This window comes from Copadichromis virginalis, linkage group LG13 (assembly GCF_057382275.1).
Source record: "Copadichromis virginalis isolate Kocher_CV1m ecotype Utaka linkage group LG13, C_Virginalis_male_GT1.1, whole genome shotgun sequence".
NCBI lineage: Eukaryota > Metazoa > Chordata > Actinopteri > Cichliformes > Cichlidae > Copadichromis > Copadichromis virginalis.
In genome coordinates, this window is record NC_140630.1 from 19,261,594 (window position 1) to 19,277,223 (window position 15,630).

Genomic DNA, 15,630 nt, shown 5'->3' on the forward strand with positions numbered 1-15,630 from the left:
ATGACTCTGCTGCTGAGCCCTACTTAATAATCGGAATATCCCTATAGGCCCACTGAGGGATAGGAGATGAATCTGCGAATGCTCAGGGAGAGATTCCTGCATATTACATTTCATATTAAATCTTAGAGTGTCTGATCTGATCAATAAGCAGATAGAGATGAATAGGACGAGGAACACTAAGAACGAATGCAGACAGAGCTTCTTTCTGGGGATTATAGAAGCAGAACTGGCAATCGGATGTAATGATTTTGCCTCTTCCTGCATGAATAGGTCAGTTACAAGCGCAATCACTGCCTTACCCCCAGATGCAGGTGCCCCCTAGGACCAAGCCTCAGCTCGTAACCATGAGGATGGCTGTTTTAATTGCCCAGTTTTTCTGTTCTCTCTTTAATGAAACACTTTACAAGTTTACTGAGATACGAAACTCTTTAATATGATATTTTTGAAGAGCTATTATCTTTATTACAGGTACACGTAATATAGAAAAAGGTCATTTTCTTTACTTTCTTTCTTTTTTTCTTTTCTTTTTTTTAAGACTATAACATTTTTGTGTTGGGTTTGACAAGTTATATATACTGTTCTAAATATTACTGTAGAGCTGTCAAGAGGCCCGGTAGGTCAGATACTGTGCTTGGAAAAAGAGGTCTTGGTTCTGGAGAAAAACCAGCTCCTCCTGTCACCGCTACGGTGCTGCTTCTTCAGCTGGGGATTTCCTGACAACAGTTGTGCCTTTGGAAACCATGCCACAGAAAAGGTATTATGTAATGTCAATGCATTTTACACATTTCCATAACTAGTTGATTGAAGTTGATGCTCATTAAACTTGAGCTCAGATTTTATCATAATATAGTGTAATTCTAAACACTTTATGTATGTCGACTTGTAGACGTTTGCAGTGTGTGAGAGTTTATGTGACTGGGGAGACATATTGTGCGCCGCCTGTCCCAATGTGACCACCGTCATCACTGCAGGAACCAGCACTGTCGTTTGTGTGTGGGATGTGGCAGTCACTAAGGATAAACTCACTCACATGAAACTCAGACAGGTTCGTCTGTCCAAATGTTTGTATGCTCTTGAAATGTAACAGTATTGTTGACAACTTATTTGCAACACACACGCACTAATACTGACCCCACTGTCCTTCACAGCCGTTATATGGTCATACGGATGCAGTGGTGTGTCTCGCTGTGTCTGAGGTCCACAGCATAATAGTGAGCGGCTCTCATGACCTCACCTGTATCCTGTGGGACTTGGAAGAGCTAAGTTATATCACTCAGTTAGCAGGACACACAACCATCGTCTCTGCACTGGCTATCAATGATCTAACTGTAAGTCCACCTTCTGGGTCCCCTTCTTTCCACTGCTCTGTCTCTCCTGCTCTTTTCCTCCTGTCCTTTGAATTTTTTGGCTCACTGTCATCACGTTGTTCCTTTTCACTCATCTCGCAGCATGAGGAAGGGAGGGTTCTCACTGTTAACAGCATGAATATCCTGTTTGTGTGTGTTCTTCTCCTTTTGTTCCCTCTTTCTGTCTGTATGTCTGCACACCTGAACGTCAACACTATGTTAATATGTCCAAGGGAGAGATTGTGTCATGTGCTGGACCGCAACTCTACCTGTGGACCATGAAGGGCCAGCTGTTGACCTGCACTGACACTTCCTGTGGGCCTCAGTCAAACATCCTGTGCATCAGCTTTACACAGAGACACGAGTGGGATTCCAGGAATGTCATCATCACAGGCTGTGAGGATGGCATTATACGGGTGAGTTTTGTTTTAGTTTTTTCATGCAGGTAAATAACATAATGGTTGTGTGTATGATGTAGAATGTTTTTTGTTGTTGTTGTTAATGCTATCACAATTCTCTATAGCTCCTAATAGATCAGTGGGAGTGTTTCTGTACAGTATTCAACTGTGGCAGTCATTACTTTGGTTTTAGCCTTGCTGGTACCAGCTTGGGTGTCCATCAAAGTATTAATAACAGTATATGAGTTGTGTGCAGTGTGTGACTGTTTTTTGCTTAAGATTAATATAAGCATGTGTTGCCTTTCTGCAATCAAAGCTGCAAACAGTAAATTGTGCTTCACTTTGGAGTGGGTGCCCATGCCACGTGGACAGCACGCACACATAAACAGAATTATTACGGTGTGTGTGTGTGTGTGTGTGTGCATATGTGCATGCATGTTGGTGCATATATGAGTGTATTTGTTATTATCTTGAATTATATTTATGATTTTGTTACTCGTTATGTGTCTCTCATACAGATATGGCGGGCAGAGTACACCAGAACACAATTACCTGCCCCTCCAGAAGAGCCTGTGTCCCCAGGGCAAGACCAAACAGAGAGAGACGGTAATGGCAGAACGATGGGATATACATGCAGGTGTTGTGTTCATAATAAAATGAATAAGAGTGGTCGACAATAACAAAACTGTGAAACCAATTGAAAAGCAACTGCACACAAAGACCATCATTATTTATAGTGTTTAAAAAATAAAAAAAGAAGACGACGAAAGAACCATTGCTATCTAATTAGATAAATTCTTAAGTGAGATGATTATTTTTAACCGCTCATCTCAGAGCTAGACAGTGTGGTTTCCAGATGAGAGCTTGTAATGTTCATCCTATCCCTCACTAGCATTAGGGCTAGCAGGAATTATGTTGTTATAAAGTTATTAAACATAGAGGCAGTAAACACTGATGAGTAATTTTGCTGACGTGTGTGAGCGTGTATAATTTAGAAAGCAATAATACCCAGATCCAATTTGGCATACGTTGGTTACAGCCTCGCGTCACCTCATAGGAGTATTATGCTTTCCAATTACATTGAGACAAGTTTTTACGTAACACTGAAGCATTTATATTTGAGGGCTTTTTCTCCCTTTTGCAGCCTGCTGACTGCAGATGGACACATGCTTAATACACTCTGAATTTTTTTTTTTTTGGTTTTTGGGGTGGGGAGGACCACTGAGGTTCTGATTTCAGGCGGGGTGGACAACTGCCCTGTAATTCACTATTAAGTAGATGCTAATGTATTCTCACGAATCCACAGTGAGCAACTCCAGCCAGGCTAAAGGCTGGGAGAGACATCTGGTGTTACATCAAGAGCTGAACAGAAGTCAAGCTGTGTCACAGCGGCGCTACAAAAATAATCCAGCCATCACAGCGCTGGCTATGTCCAGGTACAGTAAATAAAAAGCACCCACTCATAGGAATGCCAGCTGGGGTTTAGTTTCTGTTTATTACTGTACTTTAAACTTTATTCATCTCTGTGTTCGAAGAAAAATAGTATGAGTTTATATTTAATTATATGCAGTATTTGAAAGCTTCTAATTCTCTTTGTATGTTTATTAACACTGCATGCTTTACAGCACAACACTGCATTTCCCTTGCTGTATTCTTTGCAGGACTCATGCTACTCTGTTGGCAGGCGATGCCTGGGGCCAAGTTTTCACCTGGACGTGTGAGTGAAAACACAATTTCTGCACGCCCTTTATCCTCCCAGAGAGACTCTGATGGGAAATTCATTAGTATCTCAGGTCTGACTGCAGCTGAGCAGCAGAAGTGTGTGTGTGTGTGTGTGTGTGTGTGTGTGTGTGTGTGTGTGTGTGTGTGTGTGTGTGTGTGTGTGTGTGTGTGTGTGTGTGTGTGTGTGCTCAGAAAACAGTGTTACGACATTTGATGCATTTAGACGAAACATGACTTTTACCTTCTACACAAATATTTAATTTTGTATTTTTCTGTGTGTAAATACAGAATTTCAGTATATTTGAATAAAATTATTGATAGACACTTGCCAAAACCTTTTTCTGCTGGTCTCCTTGATTTTTGACTGAATTCTGTGTTGGATTTAATTGAATTTAATTCGAGTTAAACCAGAAGGACACTGGCTAAATTTTTCCAGAGTTGGTGGAAGGATACGGATGAGAGAAACACTCGTACAGTCATTTAAATGGACCCTTACTGCTTTAGCAGAGCTTTCTAGGGCCCACAGCAGAAGCCTGTGGTTGAAATGGGCACTGCTAAACTGAACATGAGAAGGAGTGTATGAATGATGACCAGGGGCATGTGCGCTTCATAAACTGTTCCTGAGAAATGCAGCTTTTTCACTTAAACATCTCTGAGAAAAACTGGAAGTCAAGCAAACACTGTTGTGAAGAGACAAATAAGTCAGCGTTTAATCAAGTAAGCGTTGTAATGTTTTGGTCTGGTAAATGTTCGTGGCAAGAAAAATTCAGGCTGTTTAGTTTGATGTGAATAGTTTGCTGGCTTTACTATTTTGAGTTTCACAATGTGCTTTCATTTTGCTTTGTAATACGGTATTTATGAGGGTTTTTTTTGGACAGCCCATTTTGTACCACTTAAATTTTCTGTGATCATATTATGTCTATAATGGGTGATTTTCTCTCTCTCTCTGTGTGTGTGTGTGTGTGTGTGTGTGTGTGTGTGTGTGTGTCCAAAGATATTAGAGACCAAATAAACAGAGTATCTGACAAATTTCACAAGATGTGGTATGAAACTCGTCCCAACTTGCAGATGAAAAGTGTAATAGCAACATTATCACACTTGCACTCCAGTGAATAAGTGGGCATGTTAGGCTGTTGATTGTGGAGGTTTGTTTGCTTTCTGTTTCCTACTTGCTCTCTCATGCACATGCGCCACTCCTCTCTATCATAAAGGAAGAGGTCTCTCTCTTTAACCTTTGTGTGTGTGGCTAATTGTGCTAAGTGGAGTAGCTTAATAGAGTGGAAAATAGTCCTCATAATTTTCCCAGAGAGCTAGCAGTGACCTTCTCTAAAGACAACGGCTATCTCATTCTCTCTACATCGCTGGTTTTATGATATGAAATGTCAAACCATTGGGTTCCTCAGAATAATTAAATCAAATAAATTATTGCACCTAGGCAGAACCATCTTGTAGCCTAACCCAATTATAATGCACTGTAAAGCTAATTATTAACCATGATTACAATTAGTCTAATTTGAATAAATGTAGTCATTAGTGGGTTCATTGTAGTCAGTGAGTATGAACTGTGGGGGATGATGGTCTCTCTCAATCTCTCCCACTCACCAAGGGAAAGGTGTGGATTTGCATCATTCTCTTCCTCCATCTTCATCCCATTTTTCACACAGTGACCTTCACAAAATGGCCTGCACCCTTCACCTTTCCTGAGCTTTATGTCTGCTGCTTCTAAGATTTATATTTGCTATTTATGCTTGTGCCACAGTGAGTACACTTTGAAATTAGAGGCACTTTGTGCTGTTTCTATTCTTTCTACTATTTTATTAGGAATCATGCATGTTTATTGTTGATGGATGAGAAGATTGATACGTATATTAGATTGTTAGCTTAGCATAAATACTGGAAACTGTTGGCCTGCCTTTTGTCTGAAGGTGGCAAAGTATTGGATCCATTACACCAGTTTATTAAATGTTTCATCTTATCCATGCTATTGTGTTAATATAGACCAGAGACATGATGGCGTCACGCAGTCAGCTGCACATCCACGATCAGAATCTCCGGTTTCACCACATGCCCAAAGTGCACCGTTGGGTTGAACTTGATTTGATGATTTGATCTTTGTACCATGTTGGAAGCAGCTATCAGAAGATGGGTACACTGTGATCATAAAGGCATTGGCATGCTGAGCAACAACACAAAATATCTTCCATGCCGTTACACCAGCAGCAGCAAACTCGAATCATTGATCCAAGATGGGATGAAGACATCCCACCAAATTCTGAGTCTTCTATCTAAATGTCGCAGGACAAATTGAGACTCATGAGACCAGGCAACTTTCTTCAAATCTTCTGTTGTGCAATTTTGGTTAGCCCCTATGAATTGCAGCCTCAGTTTCCTGTTCATAGCCAACAGGAGTGGCTGCTTCATCATTCAGAAACGCTTTTCTGTGCACCTTAGTGTGAAGCAGTCTGTCTGTTCTCCAAACTCAACAAGGCATTTTGACCACCTTTTTTTTTTTTTTTCCCCCCTCTCTTAGCCGTTCTCTGTAAACCCTAGAGACAGTTGAATGGTTTCAATCTTGTGTAACTTTCATCATTAGACGCAGAAAGGACATTTCCCAACTTTGAAAGATTATCAAACATTCCTGTTATGTTTGTATATGTGTCTAAAATTTCCAGATTCGTAAGCAAACTGGAATCCACCCTTCTTTAGAGAAAAGATGCACTTAAAAACTGTATTTACAGAAATCAAACACTGTACTCTTTAGCATCTCTTAATATGATGTATTAGTACTGTAATCAAATGCATTTCAAAACTGACTTTTACAATGCCTTATTACACTGCGGTAAGAGAGCCTGGACAACAGTTTCTTCCCACACAGTCTCCTGAGTTTATAAAGAATAGTTAATGGTAAGAGCATTCTATAAACATCTGGCTCACAGGCCAGTGATGCCAACAAACAAAGAAACAAAGTTATGAGACCCGAAGCTGCTGTGCTGGAACTGAACACAGCAAGCACAAGCCTCCCATTTACCCACACATGACATTCTTGCATCCAAAAAAGAAAACCAATGTCATACTAACAGTTCATAAATATAGTCCTTCGGCTGCTGCACGGTTCCGATCGGAGAGCTGGATCTCTGCAGGAGGTACCAAGCTTACATGTTTACAGGCATTTCTCCTGGAAGAGGATCTGAGCATAGACTGTGTCGGGGCTGGAGGGTGTGGGGTCGGGGGTGGAAGGGACCGGGGGCTCCTGTCTTGGTCGGACAAGCTCCAGCTCTGCATATGTCAGGCTTTCTTCCTGTGATATTCGAGGCTAGAGGAGAAAGGAATTGGGTAAAAGTAAGTTCAGCTACAAAAAAAGAATTGCTGCAGTATATACAGTGGGGCAAAAAAGTATTTAGTCAGCCACCGATTGTGCAAGTTCCCCCACTTAAAATGATGACAGAGGTCAGTAATTTGCACCAGAGGTACACTTCAACTGTGAGAGACAGAATGTGAAAAAAAAAATCCATGAATTCACATGGTAGGATTTGTAAAGAATTTATTCGTAAATCAGGGTGGAAAATAAGTATTTGGTCAATAACAAAAATACAACTCAATACTTTGTAACATAACCTTTGTTGGCAATAACAGAGGTCAAACGTTTACTATAGGTCTTTACCAGGTTTGCACACACAGTAGCTGGTATTTTGGCCCATTCCTCCATGCAGATCTTCTCGAGAGCAGTGATGTTTTGGGGCTGTCGCCGAGCAACACGGACTTTCAACTCCCGCCACAGATTTTCTATGGAGTTGAGGTCTGGAGACTGGCTAGGCCACTCCAGGACTTTCAAATGCTTCTTACGGAGCCACTCCTTTGTTGCCCGGGCGGTGTGTTTTGGATCATTGTCGTGTTGGAAGACCCAGCCTCGTTTCATCTTCAAAGTTCCCACTGATGGAAGGAGGTTTTGGCTCAAAATCTCACGATACATGGCCCCATTCATTCTGTCCTTAACACGGATCAGTCGTCCTGTCCCCTTGGCAGAAAAACAGCCCCATAGCATGATGTTTCCACCCCCATGCTTCACAGTAGGTATGGTGTTCTTGGGATGCAACTCAGTATTCTTCTTCCTCCAAACACGACGAGTTGAGTTTATACCAAAAAGTTCTACTTTGGTTTCATCTGACCACATGACATTCTCCCAATCCTCTGCTGTATCATCCATGTGCTCTCTGGCAAACTTCAGACGGGCCTGGACATGCACTGGCTTCAGCAGCGGAACACGTCTGGCACTGCGGGATTTGATTCCCTGCCGTTGTAGTGTGTTACTGATGGTGACCTTTGTTACTTTGGTCCCAGCTCTCTGCAGGTCATTCACCAGGTCCCCCCGTGTGGTTCTGGGATCTTTGCTCACCGTTCTCATGATCATTTTGACCCCACGGGATGAGATCTTGCGTGGAGCCCCAGATTGAGGGAGATTATCAGTGGTCTTGTATGTCTTCCATTTTCTGATGATTGCTCCCACAGTTGATTTTTTCACACCAAGCTGCTTGCCTATTGTAGATTCACTCTTCCCAGTCTGGTGCAGGTCTACAATACTTTTCCTGGTGTCCTTCGAAAGCTCTTTGGTCTTGGCCATGGCGGAGTTTGGAGTCTGACTGTTTGAGGCTGTGGACAGGTGTCTTTTATACAGATGATGAGTTCAAACAGGTGCCATTCATACAGGTAACGAGTGGGGGACAGAAAAGCTTCTTACAGAAGACGTTACAGGTCTGTGAGAGCCAGAGATTTTCCTTGTTTGAGGTGACCAAATACTTATTTTCCACCATAATTTACAAATAAATTCTTTACAAATCCTACCATGTGAATTCATGGATTTTTTTTTTTTCACATTCTGTCTCTCAGAGTTGAAGTGTACCTCTGGTGCAAATTACTGACCTCTGTCTTCATTTTAAGTGGGGGAACTTGCACAATCGGTGGCTGACTAAATACTTTTTTGCCCCACTGTATGTGCAACAATTTCAGAATTTACAACTGGGAAAAACAGTCACAGACAACTGTAACTGTCAGCATTTCATCTTGTCAGCAAATTGTAGTTTTTGTCAACTTCCATGGTAAACATCTTTTCTGTTTCCCAGCAGCAGAATCTGTTTACATTGTTTTCAGGACCTCTTGGAACATTTAGTTTACCCGGAAAACATTTGGTACAACAGGAGCCCTATCCAAAATCCTCAGATCCTCCTGGCTGCACTAATCTAATCAGCATGTTCGTGCTAAAGAAAAGCTCACATCTCCAGTGCTTCGTTTCAGTACAAAATTACAAGAACGCCATTAGACGAAATACTGATGATGCTTAGTTTGAGTAGTTTTCTTCTGTACACACTTGTTTGATACTTTTATTGAAGATATAAAACCAATGAAGCACTATAAATAAATAATTGTGTTTCAGAAGCAATAAAGCTAAATAGAATTATCAAGCTCATAACTGAATGAAGACATGGCAATAAACTGCTGTAGACAATCATGCAGTCGTGAGACAAATTCCCTCTTGCATGCATCTCAATAACAACTGTGCTCACGGAAAAAAATCTTTTCGAAACATTAAGAAATACATTCTAAAGGTATTAAGTACCTATGTTTCATAACTGATCTTCATAGTTTTAGTTCACATAGGTTTTGTGCTTGAAGGAAGAGACTTACAGTGGCAGATCTCCTTGGCTGAGTCTTCAACCTTCTGGGCTTTCGAGGTCTCTTTGCAGCAACGGGCACTGAAAACGGAGACAACCTTAATTGACTCAAAATAGCAGCCAGGAGGAATGAACTGGCAAGTATTAAATTGTGGTTGAAGTCAAAATTGTCCTTCACAAGCACTTTGTGTTAAACCTAATCACAGTGTTGTTTAAAAACGGATGTAAATGCTTTCTTCTGCTGTTTTCAGTGACAGTGTTCATTTAATTCGTAACACACTAGGCAGGAATTTCACATTCTCTGACTGTTTTTGTGCAAGCTTAATTCCTGCTTTTCTGCTTGCTGACAATTTACTGTAATTTACTGTTCTTTGCCAAATTCCTGCTCTTGGGGCTAGGGCCTCTCACGCCACTCTGTGACTCTGGTACCTCTAGTATGTTTCATCTTAGGTTTAAAAGCTGAAACCTTTATATTTTACTTTGTGAAGGACTCTGCAGGACATTTTACCTTTGGCTGGTATGTGCAGTGGAGGCTCTTCAGGTAGCTTAGGTGGCGCTACTGCTTGTGTTCGGTTGGTTTTCTGTCTCATGTCTCTCCTTTGTGCGCTTGGGGAGGAACTGGAGCAACTACTAGAGCTTGTTACAGTCTCTCCTGAGCTGTAAGGAGTAGATAAAGTTGATCTTAATTTATATTAAAGCTAAAAATGCTCTTTTAAAAATGTGTAAATAAATAGACATTTAAAAATACTTCTGAAGCTCAACATAATGTTTGTTTGTTTTGCATATATATATATATATATATATATATATATATATATATATATATATATATATATATATATATATATATATATATATATATATATATATATATAAAATAATTGGCAAATGCTGTGTTTGTCGTCCCCCCCCCCCCCCACCCACCCCCCCCCACACACACACACACTCACTCCCCCAGCTTTCTGATTTCTAAATAAAGAGCATACTAGTACCTGCTTTCTGGACATTTGACCAGAGGGTAACTGGCTGTAGAGAAAGAAGCAATAAAGACAAACATTTGATGTGACGGTTTGTTTTAGATACAAAAATGGGAAACATAAAGCTATAAATCTACGGTTGCTTTGGGAAAACAAGTGGTTTTACATTTGAGCCTGTGTCTTCTGTAGAAGTACTGGCAGATTAGGACGAGAGTGAATAGGAAGATGGACAGCAGGCCCAGTGAGCAGATCAGCACAGCACACAGATACACATCTAAAAACAGAGACATCAGAATAGAATAAGCTTTATTTAAGCAAGATGTGTAAATGAGACAGAATTAGGAATAGAGCTGAGAACAGTACCTGCAAACAAAAGCCACAATCCTTCACTTCTACCATCCTCGGGTGTAAAGTGCACTGTAGAAACAGACAGTTTAAAATGTCATCAGAAACTGTACATAAAAGATGGAAACTGTGCCCAGACTGAGTATCTTTATATTTGTTGATGTCTGAGGGCTGTGGCCCTGTACAACAAACCCCAGTGGTTCTTGGAAATATCCAAACCACTGTCATAAAGGGAGAGTCTGCTTCACCATCAGCCAAACACAACATTAACACACACACACACACATATATCAGCTGTGTTGCTGTTCTTGGACCATGTTTGGGGGTTCCCCATTGTTCCACATATCAGCTATCAACAGTGTTCTCTTTGTCCTTATTAACTAAGGAAAAAAACAACAAGGGAGCTGTCACTGATTTTGTACAGGTCAGGGGTATTTAGGGAGAGGTTGAGGAGAGTGAAGACTGTCTCTGCTCTCCATAATGAGATTTTAATATGACTTTTCCACACAGGTTGATGCATATTGTAAGATATTAACTCTAATTGACTTTTAGCCTGTTTCCAGACCACTGAACTAAATGCAAAATTGTCAATGTGTCTTCACTGTTCTGTTTCAGTAACACATAATTAATGTGCAACACTGTGGGTTAGGGAATATTTCTAGGATGGAAAAAAGGTATAAAAAGTAAATAATCATGTTTTTGTTCTTCTTGAAATGGAAGATTTTTTTTTTCACAAATATTTTTCCATTTCATCAAATATAACAGCTTGTTTTTAAAAATGCTCTTACCACATGCTATCTTTGCCATGAATATAACTTTCTTTTAAGACTAATAAAGGTGTGATGGGCCAGGCTATCATGTCTTTGCACTGTTAAGCTAAGATAAAGACTTGTGAAGCAGGCAAACTTTACCAGTCTTGTTCACCAGACAAGGCGACAGTTACAATTGGCTGGAATCTGGGCTGAGGTTAACCACCAGTTAAACCGCACATCTGATGAGAGCAAACACACTGAGGTCACCAGCTTCTCTGTAAGGGAGCTATTAAATGTAAACGCTCACTAAAAATGTTTCTACATCATACCAATAGTGATACGTTTATGTGAAATGTAAATACCCTATACCCCTGTTACACCATCAGGTCCAGATTTAGGCTTATCTGAGGTCTTTCAGCTGTGAAGGTAAATGTGGAAAACAAATTACCAACCACTGAAACTGGCAGCTCAGTGAACTTGAACACAGTGTCTAGAAAGTTTACCAGTTTAGAAAATCAGCACAAAGCAATCAAACTTTCTTATTAAAGGTCTGAAGCTGGGAACTAGATATAAAGAAGAGGTTGGAGTTTTGTGAATGAAAGTGGTCCATTGACCTCTTTAGGGTGTAGTCTTTGCTCTATGCCCTGCAGACTGAGATCTGCAGACTAAGGGGTTCCCTCAATATAATTTTTTTCCCTCTTTGTTTACCCTCATAATGTCAGGTCTTCTGTTTCTGGTTCTGTGGTCAATGCATGGCGGAGATGCCTGAGGTTGTGTGGCTTCCTTAGTGGGACATTGCCCTGAATATAGGGCAGGGCGTTGTCAGGCTCTGTCTGACTCGAACCTCTGCGCTTTTCTTGCGTAAAACTATTGAAAGGTAAACTGAGTCACACACGGCCTCCTCAAAGTGTGGCAAAGCCTCATAAATCTCTAGTAAACCCCTTCACCCAGTGCATCTCACCGATGATCGGTCCAGTGTGTTGCACAGATAAAAATAAATATTGAAGAAATATTTATTACTTCATGTGATTTAAATGATTCCTTAACAGGTTTCTCTTTGTTTTGTTTGTTGATTTCTGCAAGACCATTGGCACACACTGAATAAGCTGCAACTAAACTCTCCAGTATTTTTTTTTTTTTTCCTGAGGCTTGCATAAAAGTAAACCCAAAATGCTGACATCAGAGTTTTTGAACCCTGCCAGCTCAACAACACCCTACCTTTTACTCCTTACACGCACACAGGCAGGGATTTTGTTAAGTGTGGTTTGGCTGTGTGAGCTCATTGTTTTGAGATGGAAATGCCAGAGGACTGGGGTCGCACTCAAACATATAGGCATGACCGTCTGCAAATATTGCAAGTTTAAGTTAGAGGACACATTTCTACACAATCTTTGTTTCTTAGTAGAAGAAAATCGTGGCCCTTCCTTAATTTGGTTGTTTTTATTTCCAGATAACTTGGTCGACATTTTTACTAAAACGAATGTGGGCTAAGGGAATTCTTTGAAAAATAGCAGTCTGAAAATATTCTTTTTAATTATCTCCTGAAACGGTTTTATAGTTTTAATATGCAAATAAACAAACGGATCATCAGCTTAAATAAAGGTATTCATATACATATGATTACATGTGTATATGAATACAGAACAATAACTAGGAACATTGACAAGTCTCAAGTCCTCAATTCTCAGCATCCACCTCATAAGTCAGATGAGTCCATGGGTCTGTATTTTAAGAAATATGGCACAGAGATGTGAGGGAATACATCTTTTTACCTGTCATCTGTGTGGTGCTGGTACCATTGGAAGTGATTCTCCATATGTCTCTGTGTTTGCGGATCTCCTGAACTTTACAGCTGTAAAAACCCTGGTCCGACCCAGTCACGCTGAGAATCCGCAACTGGTACACCTCTCCCTCCGTTTTCTCGTGCAGATGAAACTTTGGTTGTGGGAAACGGTAGGTGTAGTTCCCATACAGCTTCCTTCTCCTTAAGCCCATCTTTACAATCAGAAACTGCGGGTGGTCGAGTACGGGAGGAGAGTTGGGTGGAAGGGAAGCAGGAGGCACAGGAGTAGGAGCGGTTAGAGGAGAGAAGAACCAGTGAAGAATCAGGACACTCGTGGTCCTCTTCCTTTGAGATACCAGACAGGACAGTGTCAGGTTGTCGTTCTCTGTTGCCAAGACGACAGGCCCAGGGGTCACTGTCACATTAAGAGCATGGCATACCTCTGTTGACAAAAAAAACCACAAACGCTTTTGGTTATATATGCACAAATGTATACAGCTTTCATTTTAATTCGATTTTGTACATATATCATTTAGTTTCAATCTACTCAGTATGTTCCTTTTCCAAAATGTCTGCTTCTGTTACTGTGTAATACTTTCCGAGTAAGATATCTAGGTAAATGTGTGTCAGAATAAAATTAAATCAAACCATAAGCCTCACAGAACGCTTATATGACTCAATCCTTCTTTCGAAATTAGTAATAAACGAGTTAAAAGTTTGTCTGCTGTCACAGCTTCAAACAATCACTGGTTCTATTTGTGCATCTTCCCATGATTGTATGTGTATTCACTCTCTTTTAGCAAGGAAGCGTAAAAGCACTGCGAAAGAAACAGCTAAAGTATGACTTTACTTTCTTGGATGTGCTCTTGGTTTAGTCTGCTGTGAGCCAGGGCAGAGACAAAGGGGTCTGGACACATATTGTGTCCAGACCCCACACAATATGTGTGACCAGACAGGCAAAGAATAGCTACAGGTGGGAAACATTCATCCTCGGTATGGAACAACCCAGAACAGGCAAGGAGAAACATGGAAGGATAACAGGGACCATCTGGTCTTCCATGCTGCTTTTGCTTAATTTTTTCTTTTCTTTCTTTCTTTTTTTTTTTTTTTTTGGTCTTGTTTGTTGGGGAATCTCCCTTAGGCTCTCTGGGGCTTGTCTAACACTATTTAATGTGGCAACAAAAGCAGCTGAAGTACTTCAAACAACATTATGCACAGCTGAAAAAAAAATATAGGACATAAAACACGAGTTGTAAGTCTGCTTCACAGCAGTTTTTAGGACACAAATTATATGTAAAAACTATACTGAGGTTTTCTCTGATCACAGACAACAAACCACCCTAACGCCACAACTGGTTGTTTTTTTTTTTTCTCTTTTTTTTTGTAAACAACTTTTCTGCACCACACTATTAACACAATAACAAATGCACTAGCAAATTGTGATTATTTTAGATATGATGACCTCTAGATGCTAACTGTAGTTGTATGCTTTCTATTATTTCCTTACCAAAGGTCCATAATGCACTGAAACTTTGACGATGGTGTGTGATGACAGCTCAAGTTACAACTCAAACACATATTGCCTCTTTTACGCCTGCTTGCTCACTTTCTCATTGCTGTATGCTGCGGTAAAGAAGGCACACTTACCTGTGACCAGAGCCTTAGTCAGGACAAGGATCACTACAGAGAAGTACATTTTCCACAGTCAGTGAATCCATAAACCCAGACAACTGCACAGCAACTTACACAAGCAGCTACATTCAAAACAGAGCCTGACTGCACAACCCACCAGAGCCCTTACCCACCATTAACTCTTCTCCTCTTTCTCCTCTTTTCTGTGTAATATGAAACAGTAAAGGCTCTGTTCCCACTTAGAAACTCCCACTCTCTCCCAGTACTCTCTGCCTCCCTCTCCCTGTGGCTGTCTCTCTCACTCTCTTTCTCTTGTGTGTCCTGCAAAACGTAGGAAATGTCATTTCCTGTGTTCTGAGTGTGTCCTGGACCGTGGCCCAAAACCCCCAGAACTCCAAAGTGATGGTCAAGTCTCGTGGTTTGTGTGCACGCGTGTGTGTGACATTGTGTGCAGTTCTAAGAAGCATACACAGTAAACTGCTGAAAATGCATTTCCATCACCTCAGTCACCAGGAATAATGCTCATCTTGCATCTCGGAGTAAAGGCCAAATGCTGATGTTTATTTGTGTGAGGTTCATATTTTTGTGTATGTATGCATGTGTTTATGCATTTATGTTGAGGCACATTTGTCCCCGTGTGTGTGTGTGTGTCTGTGCTGGGACCTCTCCCAGCTGCTGGACAGAGTGGCATGGGTTTGTCTCTGGCTGTGGTTGTCAGACTGTCCCAGTGGTATGAAGCCTGCTGCTTTATTGGGCAGGCTAAACTGCTGAGGCAGGGCTTCTGCTGGCGCTTTGAGCTCTGCCAAAGCCAAATGGAATTACACAACAGATTTAACCCTTAGTCGTATGTAGTGTTCTCTTAAGAGGAACTGAGTCTGTGGGAATCTACTGGTTTGTTTGTTTGTTTGTTTGTTTGGTTTTTTTTTTTAAAAACAGACAGCTGTAATATAAGGTTAAGCCACAGTACAAGTTTTATAAATTGAGGATCATGTGTTAAAATGATACTTCT

The 15,630-nt window shown here is 40.8% G+C and overlaps 2 protein-coding genes across 3 annotated transcripts in view; one reads left to right on the forward strand and one right to left on the reverse strand.

The window, feature by feature from the left end:
* The window catches only part of wdfy4 (WDFY family member 4), a 38,293-nt gene extending 34,726 nt beyond the window's left edge, over nt 1–3,567 (forward strand). For both annotated transcript variants that reach the window (XM_085477805.1, XM_085477806.1), the window contains 7 exons: nt 597–754; nt 887–1,045; nt 1,149–1,328; nt 1,580–1,762; nt 2,263–2,350; nt 3,051–3,180; nt 3,406–3,567. In XM_085477805.1, the coding sequence (XP_085333931.1) occupies nt 597–754; nt 887–1,045; nt 1,149–1,328; nt 1,580–1,762; nt 2,263–2,350; nt 3,051–3,180; nt 3,406–3,469 (962 nt within the window). In that variant the 3' untranslated portion in view covers nt 3,470–3,567. The remainder of the gene's footprint in view (nt 1–596; nt 755–886; nt 1,046–1,148; nt 1,329–1,579; nt 1,763–2,262; nt 2,351–3,050; nt 3,181–3,405) is intronic.
* Nucleotides 3,568–6,222: 2,655 nt separating this feature from the next.
* On the reverse strand, nt 6,223–14,913 carry vstm4a (V-set and transmembrane domain containing 4a). The gene is made up of 8 exons (XM_085477811.1): nt 14,637–14,913; nt 12,979–13,431; nt 10,473–10,526; nt 10,276–10,383; nt 10,125–10,158; nt 9,641–9,789; nt 9,146–9,213; nt 6,223–6,779 (listed from the first exon to the last, which is right to left on the reverse strand). Exons 1-8 carry the CDS (start codon nt 14,683–14,685, stop codon nt 6,627–6,629), a joined length of 1,068 nt encoding a protein of 355 aa, XP_085333937.1. The 5' UTR covers nt 14,686–14,913; the 3' UTR covers nt 6,223–6,626.
* Between the last annotated feature and the right edge of the window lie 717 nt (nt 14,914–15,630).

Coding starts and splice junctions, on each gene's coding strand:
- vstm4a (XM_085477811.1), bottom strand. CDS start 14,685: ATGTACTTCTCTGTAGTGATCCTTGTCCTGACTAAGGCTCTGGTCACA. Junction 10,527..12,978: donor CAGCACCACACAGATGACAG/GTAAAAAGATGT, acceptor CTGTTTCTACAG/TGCACTTTACACCCGAGGAT. Junction 10,159..10,275: donor CAGAAGACACAGGCTCAAAT/GTAAAACCACTT, acceptor CTTTCTCTACAG/CCAGTTACCCTCTGGTCAAA.